The sequence below is a fragment of the Simochromis diagramma genome, unplaced genomic scaffold, assembly GCF_900408965.1.
Source record: "Simochromis diagramma unplaced genomic scaffold, fSimDia1.1 OVJJ01000463.1, whole genome shotgun sequence".
NCBI lineage: Eukaryota > Metazoa > Chordata > Actinopteri > Cichliformes > Cichlidae > Simochromis > Simochromis diagramma.
The window spans coordinates 4328327-4347369 of record NW_024386941.1 but is presented as its reverse complement, the minus strand read 5'-3'; the positions used below and the strand labels follow the sequence as shown (position 1 = coordinate 4347369).

Sequence of the window (19043 nt, the reverse complement as noted above, 5' to 3'; positions counted from 1 at the left end):
TTGATCCTTACCAAAGGGCCTACACACAAAGCACTTCACACTCAAATGCAAAGGTCCCCATTCCTTATAAGCCCATATCCTTTACTGCGATTCACTTCACAACTGCCTGTTCTCTGCAGATGGTATTCATCTTTTTATCTGCCACATCATATACTATGTCATCAAGATGAGATCACTGGCTAGTTCGCGTTATATTTGAAAGGCTGCCTGTTTTTTGAGCTTCATTATAGAAAATGCTTTTGAACATAAGACAGCGAGAAGGGCCCACAGCAAAAGCTCTTCTGCAGGAGCCATGCTAAAACCATTATGTCCTCCAGTCGTTATAGTAATTATGCTTTCAAGGCAACATTAGCCCTTTGCTGCTAAAGAGCATGGAGGTTCTTTGGAACATCTGAGTAAGGGTTAAATTTGGCAATAGAAAAAGGTAGGCAAGCTAAAAGAGCTCTGGTCCCCCCAAAATCTGTCATACTGTGGTCCCCATTCTGTGCTTCACTGCCTTTTTCATTGAGCAGCTTCACAGAGGGATTTTTTCTAGCATTCCTCAACACTTAATACCCATCTCTATGTAAGGTCAAGTCTGTATTGAGATCCACTTTTACTTTGCTCTCACTTTAAACGTATCAAGAAAATATGAATGTTTTGTGTAAATCCTTTTTAGGTTTTTCACATCAAAGCAGAAAGTAACTTTCCCATCTACATACATGAGTTTTAATGTCAGAATTTCCAGAATTTCATCATTGTTTTAATTATTTCTTGATGTTTGCCACTTTGCAGAGGACAATGATGCAAAATGAACTGTTTTGCAAGACCTAAATGATTACAGGTGGGTATTTTTTAGATTATTTCAAAAAGTGACATTTTTCATTTGTCTTACTCGCCTGCTAATATCTGTTCTGAAAGAAAACATACTGAAAGTGAATAAGTCTTTGTAAGTAAGAAAGTTTTTTTCCCGGTATTTCTTTAAAGCCACATCATCCATTTTAAAGTGGTGGAAAGAAACCCAGTGAAATCCAGCGTGACAATGAAATGGCACGCTTTTCAGTTAATCATGAAATATAATCATGTTGAGCTCACAGATGTCAGGAAAAATTCAGGTTCTTTGAGTAGAAAAGGATTGACGCAAATAGTGTCACGTTTCATGTACTAAGTATTTACTAACAGTAAAGTAACCAGCACCAGCTGATGATTTACACCAGAGGAGGTAGACATAACTGCAACTAAAAAGCCACTGCCAATCAAATATTCTGAACGTTTTCTGAGGTTTTACATAATAAATAGTATGCAATAAGTTCTTCCATCTAAAAGAAGAAAAAATCTTTCCAGACAGGCATAAGCTGCTTTTTTTTTTCAGAGACATAGACTTTGAAACTTGAATGAGAAAGATAAAAATAAACGAGACTATCAGATGTTTACCCATGGGACACCATCAGAAAAGATAATCACGTCCATATGCGACTTGTGCGCTTTTGTTTTTTTACAGTGTTACTTACACAGTACAACTGAAACAAGAAGCTCAAAATCATTTACATATTTATAACTGTAATTAATGACTACAATTCTAATAAAGCAGTAATAGTTTCTTCTTTTATTATGTTGCAAGAGAAGGAAATATCCCATCTATTCAGTGTAACAAAAGGAAAAAAATCCACAGCGCATGAAATTAGTGATTTAGCATGGTCTTTGATCAAAGTGAAGAAGTGACCAATATGAATAATAACACGCTGGCACTCCAGCAACTTTCAAAGGTTGGCTGTTTTCTCTATGAAGAAGCACTGTTGAGCATCGACATTATGAACACAAGCAGCTTACCGCAAACACTGAAGGAAAATATAAATCAGATTTTAGAGAGAATTTATGGTAATTGTGAACCTGATTGTTACTCTGATGTTTTTGTCCCTTGTTGACAATCAGTCATAACAACCTTCATTGCACAGAGTTGGCAAATTTGAGTGGAAAGGATGATGTTAAATGGGCAAAAGATTTTTGAAAAAATGTACTAATAATTGTCAGATCACAAGTATCACACAGGAAATATTTCTCAGGAGCTCAACAGATGCACATCCGGGTCGTCCTGCAGACAGATGTACGTTTTTGCACTGGTATTAGGTTGTGGTTTACTTTATCATGCACCTGAGGAGATCTATTATGTTTTTTGTCATTTCCTGATTATCACATGTCTACTGTTGCAAACGTGGGTGCTCAACATGGCCAAAGTTTCAAACAGTGAGGCTAGCGTATGTCCAAGTAGTCCCCGTGAGCTCTAAACCATTTCATATACGTTTTTGTTACTCTTGGATCTGTATGACCCAAAAGGGAGCTGATACCATTGATATAGTCGTATTAGCTCCGCAGATGTGGCTGTGAACAGACACCCCACCTTTTGTTAGTGAGCGGTAGCCATCAGACAAAAGTTCTCTTCAAGAGAGAGGAGTTAAAACAACTTGCTTCGGACTGGATGACCTGAGGAGCTGCACCAAAGCCCAGTATAATGTAAATAAAGAAAACAGAATTATGCATCCGTTAGTCGTCATAGTTTTTCTTTGTGTTTTGTGGGGGTTTTTTGTTCTGTTTTAATAGACAGTGATCCCAGATGTTGCTAATTTGTCTATGTAGTTGACTAAAGCTTGCCTGATCCCAGGCAGGGGAAATACATACAGTTGGGTCAATGTTGGCATGAATAATCATAACAGACAAAAATATGGGAATATCGTCTGGGTTAACACTCTACGTTTTATACAACATAAATAAATAAAAGGACACTAAAAGAGCTACCATATTCAGTAACATACAAGCATGACAGCACTGACATCCCTGTAAGAGATGAAGTCAGTGAAGGAAAAAAGGCAGCTGGCACTGAAGATTGCATGTTAACAGAGCAGTCTCCTGTATATTCACTTTGTGTTGACGGGAAAATGATAGATTTCATTTGGTTTATGCAGAGCCTTTAATTTAAGCTTTGAGTAATGACTTGCCTTTTGCCCTCTCACTCATATCATCTGAGTTCTGTTTTGTATACACTGGCCGCTGATCCAAGGTGCTCGGTTTGGGGCACAGACTTCATCTCATAATCCGAGTCCACTATGACACTCGTGCTGGGCGTGTCACCAGTGTGCTGCCCGTACACACACGAATTCACCTCTGTGGATGCATTTGTAATTTCTCAGGTTTGGGTTTCAGCTCAATAACCAGTCAAGAGGCAGGCCTTGGTGCGGGCAAACAGCATTAGTCCAGTTTCAGCTCTGTTTCATCAGACAGCAGGAGTGTTGTCCAGCCTCAGGCAGTGTAACAGTTATGCAATGAGTTCCCATGACAGGTGTATATATTAAAAAAATAACACTAACATTTCTGACATGCAGTCGTTCTGAATTTAAAGTTTGAAGTAAGAAAAGTTTAGACGACCAATCTGTTTTGATGATTTTAGTTTTTCTGACTGAATATTAATGTTAGAGCTGTATGAAGAGGTTTTATTTGCGATATGAAAACATTCAAGTAATACTAAACCATGATTACAGACATGTAATATATTTTTTCACATTTGTTTTACCTCACCCTGCTGTTTTTATGTGTATTATATATTCTTGGGAATCGAAAAGTAGAGCAGTTAACTCAAATAGAACAACAGTATGAAATTTCTAAGGTAAAACAAGGTCAACAAAGACAGAAATGGAAAAAAAATAGCTGTGAGTATGTCATACACCTAAGATTAAATCTTCGAGATTTGACCTGAGTTTGGTACATTCATCACATCCACATCAACATGATGAATGACTTTTGAGACCCAAACATGTAGGAGATATCTTGACAAAACAGAGCACAATTTTTTCATGAAGGCTGTCAGTGGAAATGAAAGTGTCTGTAAAGCCAATATTTCAAATAAGCTGTTATGGTATTGCAATTGAGTTACATCATATATGCCTATCAAGTTTAAAATTACACATAATGACCATCATTAAATCAAATATTGTTAAAATCTTTTTTTTTCTTTCATGTCAATTCTTTTCCCCTTTAATGTACCGCCTCTGGGACAGGGGCCTGTTTCACAGCTTTGATAACGTATGAGACTGAGGTTACAGGGTAGCGCTGGTGATTTCGGATATGTCCACAAAACATCAGCATACATCAGTGAAAACCCTCAGGGTAAGACGGCCTCCTTCATATAAATCATTATTGGGAGTTTTTTGCACGCAGTCCTAATTCCAGACATAAATACATGTGTATACAGACTGCAGACTTTAATGATTACATGATTTAGTATATTTTTCTAACCTGAAAAAAAACATGTGACTGAGGCAACAATGTGATCACAAGTACTTTATTCAGGCACTTTTTACTGGAAACATTTCTCTGGACAAGCCTAGAATGATATGTATGAACATCAAGAGGAATTTCTTTTCAGTGATACCACGGTATGCACAGTTCGGAGGAACACAAAGTCGAGGAGCACTTAACACTGATGAATACAAAACAATACAAACAACAAGGTACTGTAATTTTTATTTAACAGGTAGTGTTCATCTATATTTGGCCAATAGTTTTCAACTAAATAAAATTGACTAATCCTCGCAGTTTCTGATATCTGCCTAATAGATAAATAAAGATACGTTACAATGTTAGATAATCTTACAGTCTAAAAATGGAGATTAGGCAAGGTCATTATCTGGTTACTAATGTAAACAGATACATTTTATCTTCTTGCTCAAAGCACAATTATATTCATGGACACTTCATATCATAGGCAGCTGTGTAAAAGCATTGAGACATTCTGTGGTGGTGTTTAAACATTCAGAAATGTGTGTCTATATATACATGTATATATATATACACTTTTTTTTGAACTCCTATTATACCAACTGTAACACTTACTGGCACCAGTTTTAATTCACATACATGTTGTGTATACTGCTGCTGAAAGGAGTTGGGAAAAAATGGTCCAAGTAACACAAAGTGAGTTTGTCAATACATTTACACCAAAGGGAAAATAAAAAATCTGGACAGAACTAAAAATGACAAAAAATAAAACTGCTGCAAATTTCAGTGTTAGGATAGCACTAATTTTTACATTTCGAGTGTTTGTTTTTAACATTTATCTGAGGAACGTTAGTTATGTAGATAAACAAACAGCTTACATTCTCTGGAAAGATCAGGCTGCAGATAAGGCAAACTATTTTACATTTACCAAGTAGCTGCTCAGTGTTCCCTTATTCGTTTTTCGTGTCACAATGCAAAGAAAAGATAAGCAGTAAGGCTTGTTGTGAGAAATTAAAGCCATGTGCCTGAAAAACAGGATCATTGGATGTCAAGTCCTATTTTGCAGAATGTGATCGGGTGCGTGTTAAGGACTAAGACAACTTTTCAACATTTCACATTCATTGTTACCTTGGATGGAAGATCAAACACTGAATTGTAAGAAAATCTAGTCACATAATACTCTATTCTGACTGATGTTTCATTTGTTCAAGCGAGATTGTTTCTTCTTCTATAAATATTTACAATTATCTCTTACAAAAATCCTACTTCATGAAGAATTAATGGTGAGCTTCACTTAAAACCACAAAGTTAAGAATTAAAAGATACGCCACAAACGTACAGTACAAACAAGTATACAGTACATCAGCAAATATACAAATATAAAAATGTATTCTGAGGTTTTTGCACCCCCTTTGACATGTTAATGCCAGATTTTGTCAGAAACCACACATATATAAAAATATAGACAATGCTTTTGTACAAAATATTGACATCGTTTATGAATCTCCATTCAAATGTGCAAATTAACACTGATCAACAAAAGCATATGTTTATTTAATGCACAAATGCAGGCACACACACGCGCACACACACACACGCGCACACACACACACACAAGGCATAGTCCTTTTTTGGCCTGCTAGTGATGTATTTTTTTCATGAAAAAGCACCACATCTTCAGCTATTTGGACTTTTTGATATAACATTGTGTACTTCTCTTGAGAAAACAGAAGAGAGAATAGCATTGCCTCATTTCAGGTTGCAGCCTCTGTGGTCATACAGTAGAACAAGATTAGAACAGCAGTGATTCAGCTCAGTTCACCCTTTAAAATTTAAATCCTCAGCTCTGCCTCTTCACTGTGTTCCAAATTATGTTCAGTTGTGCTGATCACGGAGGCAGAGGGGCCCTGTGAGACACTGAAGGGTGTAATTGCAGGCGAACGTGCTGCCAGTGGTGAGAGAGACGGGGAGAAACTTGGAGACATCGCGATTGACGAGATGGATCCCTCAGCGCTGATGGGCGATCTTCGTAAGGAAGCCAGATTTGGGAACGTCCTACCTACGGCAGGCTTTGGATGTACAGTTTTGGCCCCAGGGTGGGCCACAGAGGTTATGAGAGGTGGAGGGTCAATTCTTGACTCTGCTTTTGCTTTGTGATGAAATGACCTGCGAGGATGAGGAGGCGCAGTTTCATCTTTTAAACGTGCTATTTCAGTAAAGACATTAGCTAAAGGTTGAAACTGGGGACACCAGTTTAGCAGGTAGTCCCAGTTATAGCTGCCCCTCAGCTCCTCATCACTGGCCACAATGGCTGTGAGGGAGCCATCTGCGGAGGGCTTTCCGTCCTCAGGGAAAGTGTAGTCTTTAGGGCGGGAGATGCTGAGTCCTCGTCCCACGCCTACATACCCGCACCCTTCGTCCCTGTAGATTGGCACCTGGCCAGCTAACAAAGTACTATTGACGCTGCTCGCTTTCTTTCCTTTGAACCAATCAATAGAAGGCTCACAAGACACATCTGATAGCTGATCAGCATCCTGCTGGATTCCGGAGTCTGGACCTCGGGCAGAGATGTGCTCCTGCATTGACGAGGAGATGCTTGACACTCTGGGATATTCATTAATCATCCTGATCTCATCATCCTCTGCTGCCTCTGCCTCGGCAGAGCCTCGACCACTGGAATGAGAAGGATCTAGAGATCCGCCACGGGTGTACGGACCCCCACTAGTTCCTCTTTGATCATTTGCATATCCAGGAAGCGCCTGATGGTAAATCATTTCATTGGCTGCTAGTTTTGTTTCCTCAAACTTGTGCAGCAGGGTCCCTGACATTGGTGTTCGTTCGTGTGTCTTTTTCTCCTTCTTCCGACGTCTTAACTTAACAAAAAATAGTGCCACGGCAATTGTTATCAGTATGACTATGATCCCAAGTGAAACTGCAATGACACTGACGAGCAACATGTTCACGTCTCTGGTGAGACCAAAAGATGTATGGGTAACATCTAAGGTAACTTTGGCCACTGATATGCGAGACGTCTCCAGAGGGCTGTGAGCGCTCACATCCAGTGTCATTAGACGTAGCTCTCTTTTAGCGCGACTCATGTGTCTACTGTAGCTATCCGTTTTTAAAGAAACCTCTCCAGTTGATTTATTGACTTCAAAATAAGGCGAGTGGTCTGCTAAGGAGTAGAGTACAACACCATCCACACCCCCGTCCTCATCTCTGGCTTGCACTTTGCCAATGACCTGACCCTTCTTTGCTCCCTCAGGCACTTCAAATAAGAACTCAGAAGAGGTGAAAACAGGATCATATTCATCCTCCCCCGTAACATAAACCTTCACTGTTACAGTAGCAGAATAGTTGCCTGCATCCACAGCCATGACCACAAACTGGAATGAGTTTATCTTCTCAAAGTCAAAAGAAGAGCGGGTCCGTATTTCACCTGAAGTATGATTGATGAAGAAGCCCTCTTTTCCTTCTTTAAAGGAGTCTAACATGTAGTACCTTAGCTGTCCAAAAACCCCTCTGTCATGGTCAATTGCATGCAGCATGGTAACTAAGGCGTTCTGGGGTTGGTTTTCCCTGATGCTTGCAGTTACTAGATTGAGGGGAAAGAAAGGCCGGTTATCATTGATGTCCTTCACTTCTATACTGACAGGGGCCAAAGCAAAGTGTCCTTGGCCATCAGTGGCCTGGACAACAATCAAATGGGACAACTGTGTCTCGCTGTTCAGAGGTCTCTGCAGCCTCAAAGCTCCAGTCCACTGGTCTACATGGAAAAGATCTGTCTCATCTCCTGAGCTTATAGAGTACTGGACCTCACTATTTGGAGCAGAATCTGGATCTGTGGCAGATAAATGCAAGATCTCAGTCCCTGCTGCCGTACCCTCACTCAGAATCACACTGTACTCTGTTCGGCTGAATACTGGAGGGTTGTCATTGGCATCTGTAACACTGATAATGATAGGAACGCTGGAGCTACGCTGAGGGATTCCACGATCTGACACCACAACCGTCAGGTTATAACTTGGTACCGCTTCAAAGTCCAGCTTCTCTACCAGGATTAGACTCCCAACTGTCTGGAAGCCCCGCCCCTCCAAGAAGCGCACGCTGCTCTCAATCTGGAAGGCATTACCCGAGTTGCCACTGGCAATAGCAAAATCAAAACCACAGTTATCCCGTAACAGGTCTCCATCCACAGCTTCTAATGTCAGAACAGTTGATCCAGGAAGGCCGTCTTCAGACACAGTGGCTCTGTACTCTGACTGATGGAAGATGGGGGCGTTGTCGTTTATGTCAGACACTTGAACATGCACAGTGGCAATGGCTGAAAGGGATGGAGTACCCTGGTCTCGTGCCTCAATCACCACCAGAATGGAGGGATTCTCGAAGTCAAACTCAGTCTTTTGTTTAGTAAATAGAGTACCTGCGAAGAAACAGAGAGTACCATCATAAGAAGGCCAACGTAATTTTAGGTCTTTCTTTCACAACCCATCATATTACATATCAGTGCTGGTTAGCTCTTACACAGTAATGAATGACTTAACTAAAAAAGTAAATTACAATTACATTTTGTAAACACTGTGGCAGATTTGGGTACACACTGTTTGAGGGAACATTATTTCAGGCAAATGGAAATGTTTTGAGGACAGGAGAAAGTATAGTTAGTGTAAAGAAAAAAAGTCCTCTTTTATGACGCATTCATTTTTAGATGCTATCTCAAGCAAAACATCTGAGGCAAATAACATTCGATTTGGTTTTCAATTACTTATAATGAAGAAAATGATTAAATATTTTGCAATACTCGTTGCGAATATGTCCAAACCCCAAATGAGCATCCAAGGAGCTCTTTAGGGAATGGCATTTTTTTAATGAAGTATAATTAAGGGGCTCTTAAACTCTGGTTAGAGTGTAGTTATAAACAACCATAAATGCAGTGCAGACAGTAATCATACCATTGACTGGGTCAATGTAGAAGACACCTTTCGTTGATGACATGACTCTGTAAGTAATTTTCCCATTGTCCCCAGAGTCACGGTCAGTGGCTGTTATGGTGACGACTGCGCTGCCTGCAGGGAGGTGCTCTGATACAGCCACCTGATAAGAAACACATTAAATGTAAATATATTTATCTCCATTACAGATTATTGAAAACTTTAACAAATATTCCGATAATCTAAAATGTAGTGAAATATGCAGTACCTGATACAAATCCTGGGTAAAGGTGGGGGAATTATCATTCACATCATCCACCAGCACAGTGAGGTTGGCCTCGCTTTGATGTTTAGAGTCAGATGTGCGAACGGTCAGAGTGTACCACGTCCTTTCCTCGTAGTCTAGTGGTCCAGTCAGCGACACTCCTCCTCCATAACAATGAATTCCAAACATGCCTTGGCTGCTTGCATCTAGGTGTAACGTGTAGGAGAGGGCTGGCCCCGAGTCCACATCATTCCCCGTTACCTGGGTGATTATTGTGCCAATGAGAGTATCTGTACGTGTGAAGACAAAGAGCAGATATTTAGGTGCAGCTAAAATGAAACACAGAGTGTCTTGGTTTAGAGAAAAAAAAACTTTTTCAAGAAATATCCGGTTCTGGAAAGCCTTGAACTAATAGACAGGAAATGAACGGAGGAGGAACTTGGCCATAGCTTGTTTCATCAAAGGGTCAGACTTTTCTCACTGAGCCCTGCTGAGCGAGCTGCCAGGGAGTGTGATGTGAGGCTTTATGATAAGATCACTGGGCTAACTTCCACTGTGAAGCTGACTTACCCTCAGGCACTCGAATCTTCTGAGGCAGGGGAATCATGGGACTGTTGTCATTGAGGTCAATGATGATCACAGTGAGGGTGGCAGAGCCAGCGAGCCGTGGGGTTCCCCGGTCTGTTGCCGTAACAACAAGCCTGGAGCGACAAAATTAATGTCAGCTTTTTAACTTTTAAACTTTCTGAACCCTGTTACACAATTCTTGGTCCCCAAAGCCCACATCGAACAGCCTGTTTTTGTCTGGATGTTTTTCTTTCTTTCTGTGTGTGTTTTCCAATACACAAAAGTGCCTGAAAGTCATTTTAAATATTAATAAAACAATATGTTTAAAAATATTATCTGCAGGGGATACATGATTTTCTCATAACACTGAAAGGCTGTGATGCAAAAACATGCAAAATCTACTTTTCTCTTTCTATAACAGAAAGGATTTTCTGAGTGGGACTTCAAAATTTGAGTCAAGTTTGCAGTAGCAATATAAAATCCAAATGAAAGTCAGGCGAAACAGTGCAACTCGTTTTTAAATCCTTGGATTTTTCAAAGCAAAATATGAACATAAAATGAGCAAAACTATAAAAACAAGGAAAAGTTGACAAGTAGAATAAGTGTACATTCTAACTGTAACAGAGTCTAAATATGCATGTGGATTAGCTGACAGGAAACTCATGCCAACATGTGGTTACAAACAAACAGAATAAAAGCAAGACTCACTTCGTTTGGGTCCAGATTTCCCTGTCCATTATGGCTGCAGTGGTAACGCTTCCAGTTAGTGGGTCTATCTTAAACAAGCCACTCATGGATGATGACCTGATAGAGTAAGTCACCTGACCATTTTGACCCTGGTCCCGGTCGTCTGCGGCCACCTGAGTGAATTAACACCCCATTTTGGAAACGTAAATATAGAAACATTTGCAGCAGCTGTTTTAGTGTAACTCGAACTAGTGAGCAATATTGGACTTGGAAGTCAATAGTTAATAAAAATGGGCTATATGGTTCTGGCTTCATGGCACAAGCGATTATACAGTAAATTCTTCTGGGACACTGAGATCACATGAAATTGAAAAGTCAATCCTTTGCAGCACTGAAACTATCCAGTTTTCTGATGCTTGAGAGTTTTTATTCTACAGCTTCACATTTAAACAGCAGCCAAGCATAATAAACATTTGGGGGGAAAGCTACTGCACCTGGATAATGGGAAAATCATAGCCTTGCGCCTCCCTAATGTAGGCTACATAGTTCTGGAGTTGGAAGCGTGGCAAGTTGTCATTTACATCCTGAAGGATTAAGTTGACAGCCATGTAGGAGCTAGAGGATGCTGTCTCAGCTTTCACCACAAGGCGGAGTTTTGGGGTCTCCTCAAAGTCCAGTCCTTCAGATTTCTGGACCCATATTTCACCTAAATCACAAAAGTATCAATGACTCAATTTCTACATTTCAAAAATATAGTCTTGTAATGTTTACTGCCATCTTACCAACCGTCGTACTGCCAACACTTACCAGTAATTGTGTTGATTCCAAAAGACTGCAATTTATTGCCACTGAATATACTGTAGGTGATCCCATTTTTAGAGCCATCTGGGTACTGGGCCTGAGCCTGTGTTACTACTGTGCCTAGAAGATGCAAAACACACTATGTTGATACATTTCATTTATACTTCTTATTTCAAATGTATATTTACACTCTTTGAATTACAATGTTAAAGATTTTAAATCACTTCAACCTTTAGCAGCGTTCTCTTGCAGGCTGACATCTCTTGCTGTGCGAGAGAAGCGAATCCCACTGTAGCTCTGCTCCTTTATGTAAATGATAACCACTCCCAGGGAAGATTGTGCTGGGTTCCCTTGGTCCATGGCCTGAACTATCAAAGTCCGTTGGCTTTGGGTCATGGTCTGCAGCTTCTCTGTGGCCTGGATTTCTCCTGTCAGTGAGTTAATGGTGAACCCCCTGACAGAGTTGGCGAAACGATAAAAAACAGAGCCATTAGCTCCAAAGTCTTTGTCCTCTGCTCTCATAGTGGCCAAAACTCGACGATTAGAGACACTACTGGCGGAGACATTCACAATAAGTGGGTCCTGAATGAAGAACGGAGCATTGTCGTTCACATCCTGAATATAGATCGTCACCTGAGCAGTGGAGTTACGTGGGTTTGCGGGGGAAGAATCGGTGGCACACACCTCAAAAGTGTAAGAAGCTGTTCTCTCTCTATCGAGGGGGGATGCTGTGATAATGCGACCTGTGTTTTGGTCTATCATGAACATGCTCTGGGATCCATGGCTCAGAAAGTACAGCACTTGGCTATTAGGACCATGGTCCAAATCAATGGCTTTCACCTCCAGGACGAGTGACCCAATGGGAACATCTTCCAAAATTTCTGCTGTGTAGCTGCTGCTCTGAAACTGGGGGCTGTGATCATTGATGTCCAGGACTATCACTTCTACAGTGGCAGTGCTGCTAAGTGCAGGGTGGCCCTGGTCCTGAGCTATCACCGTTAAACTGTACCCAGGCCTCTTCTCCCGATCAAGGGGCCGTGAGGTGGACAGGACACCTGACTGGCCATCCAAGCGGAAGTCTCCAGATGGATCTCCAGCTGCAAGTAGAGCGATAGCAAATGGCTTGTAAACATTTGAAACTATGTACCGATCATTTAAAACATTAAATCAAAAGAAGTTCTCACCTGTAATTTTGTAGTTTATCCTGCCGTTGTCTCCCGCATCCTGATCAGTGGCTCGAAGGGTGAATAGAGGTAGTGCTTCCAGGTTTTCAGGCACCTCTATGCTGTAGTAAAGACGTCCAAAGACAGGGGCGTTGTCATTAACGTCAGTCACCTTGATCCTCACAGTTGCTTTAGCATAGTTCGGTGGAAGGCCTCCATCTTTTGCAGACACTGCCAGAACATAAAAAAGCACACTATAATTTGTTGTAGTAATTCATAATTTAAATATTATTTTTATTATGTATCAGATCAGGCATTTTTTGTAAGGCTGTAGAACAATCAGATGACAGTACCTGTGACAGTGTAGTATTCCTGAAGCTCCCTGTCCAGAGACTTAGTAATCATAATCACACCTGATACTGGGTTGATGCTGAAACCCTCCTGTGAGATACCGTCATATGTCACCTGGCCATTGCTTCCTACAGAGAAACAAATATAGTCACAGCATTCTATTAAAAATGGCCTGTAAAAATAAATTAAAAATCAAAGAATGTCGGTGAAGGTCAGAGAGTTCCATCCTATAACTTGTAGATAATAATGAAAAAAATGCATTTACAACATGTTTCAAATTCTCTTCTAAAAGCTTGTATACTTATTTGTTTGTTTGTCATGAGGCTTGCTGTATAAGCATTTGGCAGCAAGAGCCCTCCCTCAGGCGTCTGTGTGCCAGATCGCGTGCTACGAGAAAGCAGCCTGGCAACCTCACCTGTTTACTTCACTAATTGCTTTTGAGGAGAAAGTTTATAATCCTTCTACTTTATGTGCTTCTGACTAACTCTGGGAGAATGCATGCTAACCCCCCCTCATGTAGTCCTTATGCAAATAAAAAGAACTGTTAATGTCTCTAATGTGAACACATAGTCAGCAAATGATGGCTAAGAAGAATTAAAAGCGGCACAAATATAATATGACAGATCAAATCCCTGCACATTATGAATCAGACCTTGGTCCAGATCAGTGGCAGACACTGTCAGCACACTGGTTCCTGGAGGTTGGTTCTCCAAGATCTCTACTTCATACTGGCTCTGCTCAAACCAGGGCGCCTCATCATTAACATCGATCACATGCACACACAGCAGCTGGATGGACGAGTGTTGGGGTATCCCGTGATCCTCGGCGATTACTGTGAGGTTAAAGATGTCCTGCTCCTCGCGGTCCAGAGGTTTGAAAATAGACAGAGAGCCTGTAGGGAGATGAATGAAGGGTGAAATATGAGGAGAGATTTCCTCTACGTGGGTACTTTATTATAGCCTGGTTAAAAGAGACAGTTAGACAATTACGGTATGAAAGCATGTCATCAAAGGCAATAAAAAACACTGCTTGCCATGATTGTGTTTGTAGTCAAGTTATTTAAAAATCAAGTGTGAAAACTTGCCGTGTGAGGGCCAAATCAGTGCTAATCTCCTCCACACACACACAGCTCTGCCTACCTGACTGCTACCACCACCACTGCTGTAACAGCCCAAACGGTCTGGCCACAGTTTACGAGATTTTCCACTGGAGAATGCCGCAGCCATCGAGAAAGAAGCAGTAAACACACACTCTAGACACGCAACAGCCAGGCCTGCCGTGCTCCGTAGGAATTAGAGGCACCCTAGCCTTTTCATTATCCTGCCCTAAGAGGGTAGAACTTGCAATGATTTAATTTCAATTTCATGCTTTAAAATCAAATGCAACTGTTAAAGAAAGAGAGGGCCAAGACTGTTTTCCTTTTAACTTTTTTTGTGTGTGTTTGTTTTTCACTTTGTGCCTTTCTAGGATTGAGATAACTTGCCTCTAAGCTTTTAATCTGGTATAAGTTACAGGCTGGAATTTTTCACCTAAATTTGATTCCTCTGTGATCCTACTATATCCCTGGTCACCGATAACACATGGGAAGGGGGAAAAAATGGAGGGATCTGGGGAGAGTTTTTATTTTGGATGTTTTGTAAGCATGTGTGGGGGTTGGTGGCGCCAACGCTGTGGACTGCAGTGCATGTGCGAGCGGAGGTTGCTCAGACAACAAACACATCTCTCTTATTTGATATGGCAAAGCCATTTATCAAAATTTGATGGGTTAATCCCTGAATGGTGTTGTCTTTTGCAGAGAAGCAGTCCCCCATATCACCAGTAAACTCTCCCCTACTTCTCTTGAAAGGAAAATTAATGACCTCCATTCTGACACTGAGTGATGAGAATGTGTCTCACACTGTGACGTTACAGATTTATAACAATTGCCTGATAGTTCTCTCTATTGTGGTTAGCTGTGACGCCAAGGTAATGAAAACAGATTGTGCAGAGTTGTCGTAGACCTTTGGTCACTGACCCCAAAACGGGAGCAAACCAGGTGCACAAAGGATTAACTTGTCACTATTCTAACAAATAACTAGTGTGCATGAAAAGCACTTCAAGATGAGTGCACATACTGGGCTGAAGCAGAAGTGACATGCATGACAGACGCTGAATGTTTCCATCCCCAAACTGCTCCAGGAGGCATCCTGGTTGGCGACTTGAAGGCGAGGGCGGAGCAAATGTTGACACGTGTCTCAAACACCACAACAAAGCCCACAGGACCAAATGGCCCAAGGTCAGCGCTGACTAAGTGACATACTCTAATGCAAGCACACAAACACATATGTGCATGCCTACGCACACATACACACGTGCGTACACATAAACACGCGTAACTGATCCCTCCTCTAATGGTTCCCAGAAGCCTGAGCAGGAGGTTCTTTGGTCTTTCATGGGAATAGATCCACAATAACAGATGATGGGTTGTTGTGTGTGCGCGCGTATGCACGTGTACTTGCACATTCTTGTGTGTGTGTGTGTATGTGTGCGTTTAATATTTGGCAAGCTGGCCTGTCTGGCCTCCAACTGAGAGAAATAAGTCATGAAAGGTGAAGCAAGAATTGGGCTGACCTTAGAAGTAAGCAGATTATTAAAACAGTTTGTGTGTGTTTATAGAAAGTAAGGTTAGGTGAATTTTGTGTGGAGTCGTGTAGAGTAGTGAGTATATATGCAATGCAAAGTGAAATTTAGAAGGAGATTCTGATGCAGATTTGCTTGTCTGGTTCAACTGAAAATAATTCATCTTCAGCAAAAGATTTGCATGACACAGTAGTGCTTTAGTTCTAGTTCTACAGCCTAGCAGGGCAGAGAATACAAAGAGAGACCTGAGAAACTGAAGCCAAAAGTTTTAGTATAATGATAAGTAGAAAAAAGAAGCAGAAAGATGAGGAAAACAAGTAAACAGCATAAGAGATTTGAAATCTTACTCATTATAATCTTCGAACTGTTTGTATTTGCACTTAAATTAAATATTTTTTAAGTAGACTATTCTTCTAATCATAACAACTCATAGTTGTGATCAGTAGCTATCCCAGATAACACTGGGTGGAAAGCAAAGTTCACAGTCATCGCCAGAGCTAACTTATGAAGATATAAAAAAAATCAGCTTTCCCTTTCGGGGTATTTTTGAAAAAGATAATGGCGAGACAGCAGTGGCACCTTAGGGCAGGAGCCCTGTGATCCTGACATATCACTGGTCACTGAGCGCAAAAAAGTAGCAAGAATATGTTCTGTTCCTTTATTTTTCTACACCTTAACTTCAGTTGCACACCCATCAACAAAGTGATTAATGTCAAATATACGACAGTACAGCCCTAATAAGTAGTGAATACAGCGTGTATGTCAAGACCTTTCCTGTTTTTGTGCAATTGCAAGGTGAAATCAAAATGAATTTGCATGTATACAATGACCTTTGGGTGTTAAAAGCCCTTTCTGTTGAGGATTGTGACAAGAAAACCGATCTAAAGGATGTAAATTAGCTATGCATGAAAAACAGCATAGCTAATTTGAATGAAGCACTTACTTCGGGCTGCACTTACCCGTACTAGGGTTGAGACTGAATGTCCCTGCAGTGTTGCCTGATTGAATTCTGTAGGTCACTCTACCATTCTCCCCTTGGTCTGCATCTCTGGCCATGACATACAGCACTACAAAGCCCACTGGCTGATCCTCCATCACACTGACAGCTGTTGGCGATATGAACACTGGTGGATTGTCATTCTCATCGGTCACATACAGCCTTGCCGTGACAGAACCCCAGCGCCTCTGGCTGACATCAGGAGCAGAATCTGTTGCTTTTACAACCAGGATGAGGTTTGGAGTGACCTCATAGTCCAGCTTCTGGCCCAAGGAGAGAACCCCAGTTGATGGGTCGAGGGTTAATAGACCTGGGGTATTTGGCCACTGTTGTAGTATGGAATACACCAGTTTGCTGTTGGACCCACTGCCATCCTTATCTGTGGCCTGGAAAGTATAGACAGAGGAGCCAGGATCCATGCTCTCAGAGATGACAATTGTGATGGGGTCCTCTGGGAACTGAGGAGTGTGGTCATTACTGTCCTCTATGTCGATGTCCAGGTGGACAAGAGTGCTGCTCGGAGGGGCCTCGGAGAAGTCATCCACTTCAATTTGCAGATTGTAGCGCGAGTCTCGTTCATAGTCAAGAGGACGAGCCAAGTAAACGTCCCCAGTCAGACGATCCACAACGAATGTGCCATCTCGGTCCGTACCCCCCACCACTGTGTAGGTCACCTTGTCGTCCTCTAAGGTTCCTCTATCATGGAGACGGACCGAGCCAATAACAGACCCGGGCTTGGCCTCCTCCACCGAGTTGAAAGTTATGGAGAGTGAATTCTTCTTGGTAGCAGGTCTGTTAATGCTGATAACCTGCAGTAAAGCAACACATTGCATTTATATTTAACGGCGCAGCAACATGGCAGCAGATCTAATGCTTGACTCAAATGCCCAGTGGCAGCTTACGTTTGCAATTTTCAATACAGAAGGAAAATATTTTATGGATTTTAGGCAAAGTTGAAACAGACGTTGTCCTCTCCACACTGAATGTGTTCACGGGGAATAAATGAAACCACTTACAAAAGGTTTTTATAGACTTCAATAACATGACTGCTAAGATTAATCTGACATCTGTTTGGATGCCAAGAAATATAATAGATGATAAAAGTGCTGCAATCAGAAAAGGACGTGTTATAAGGGCTTGAATTTAGTACTGAGGAATACTGCGGTACTGTATATAGTTTTACACTTCTTTTGACGAGCAGTTCGAGTGTCTTCAAAGACTACAACCTTATTACTTCTCTTCTGAAACATTGTTTAAATAAAACATGTTTTTTTCCCTTTGATACATGCATGTACTGTGAAAATTTAAGCAGCTGTGAAAGGTAAATGAGCATGGAGTGGCTTTATTGATGAAATTTTAATCGAAATTACTGACTGTGTTTTGTAACCTGATTGGCCAATCTGGATACTCAACAGTGTATCCAACAGCACAATTCCCACACTAAGTAGGCACTCAAAAAATATGCTGTGCTTGCTGACAAGCTCTAAATTGGTTCCACATTAGATGGAAAAGAAGTGTTCCAAAAATAAATTGGAATAGGCCTATCCTATCATCGACGGAATTAAATAATCATTCAGAAAAGATGATTAAAGGAAATTACACAAATACGTCACAAGGCAAGAACAACACTGCACTGTTTAATCCAATTAACTAACAATTATGACTTCCATTTTTTGTTATTGGAAAAGAGGAAAAATTGCGCTGGTGCTGACTGGAGCTGTTTATATAGGAGCTCAATTTTCCTGGAACCTATAAATCTACGTTCCTTCCAGAGTTCTTCCATTGTGTTTTTTTCTGTTCTATATTAAATATTAACACGATTTACCTTTAATGCTGTGTTTTATGTTGAGTGTATAGCCTTGCTGCTCCTTGCAAAAAGGGCTACTGTATTAAAAAAGTGTTGAAGTCATTGAGTATGACCTTGATCATAGACGTCTACAGCTGGCCCTCATCACGAGCCAGCTGGGAGTATTTGATTCAGATCCACTTTTCCATTTCAGATAGAAATTTCCCTTTTGAAAATTCACAGGGGAAGAAAAGGGGAGGGGATGGGAGGGGACCTTGTCAGAAGTGAGGCTGATATGTCTGCAACTAGTGCGAGGGGCCCAGGGATGCAGATCGTCGCTGCCCCGAGTCTATTCTTTGATATCAAATAGGTGAATATAGTGGGTGTTTGTGTTCGCAGTGGTTCCAAAACACAGTCTGACCTGAATGGTGAGGGAGCAGGAGGTGCTGCGAGGGGGCAGTCCTCTGTCGGTGGCTGTCACCGTCAGAGTGTACTCAGCCCGTTCCGAGTGGCTGAGAGGGGATGACGAACGCAACTCGCCAGTGTTTGTGTTCAAAGAGAAGCGCTCAGCTCTGGGACCTAGAAGAAACAGAGCATACCCGAACTTGAGATGAGAAGTGCATAGGAA

The 19043-nt window shown here is 41.3% G+C and overlaps 1 protein-coding gene across 1 annotated transcript in view; it reads right to left on the bottom strand.

The window, feature by feature from the left end:
* Positions 1–4296: 4296 nt before the first annotated feature.
* LOC120737053 (protocadherin-16-like) overlaps positions 4297–19043 on the bottom strand; it is a 77257-nt gene continuing 62510 nt past the window's right edge. The window contains exons 9-21 of the mRNA XM_040037498.1: positions 18837–18994; positions 16592–17438; positions 13666–13905; positions 13016–13141; positions 12684–12893; positions 11730–12596; positions 11506–11619; positions 11193–11404; positions 10720–10871; positions 10015–10145; positions 9448–9734; positions 9201–9342; positions 4297–8671 (exon numbers count right to left, since the gene is read on the bottom strand). Coding sequence (XP_039893432.1) covers positions 6081–8671; positions 9201–9342; positions 9448–9734; positions 10015–10145; positions 10720–10871; positions 11193–11404; positions 11506–11619; positions 11730–12596; positions 12684–12893; positions 13016–13141; positions 13666–13905; positions 16592–17438; positions 18837–18994 — 6077 coding nt within the window. The 3' untranslated portion in view covers positions 4297–6080. The remainder of the gene's footprint in view (positions 8672–9200; positions 9343–9447; positions 9735–10014; positions 10146–10719; positions 10872–11192; positions 11405–11505; positions 11620–11729; positions 12597–12683; positions 12894–13015; positions 13142–13665; positions 13906–16591; positions 17439–18836; positions 18995–19043) is intronic.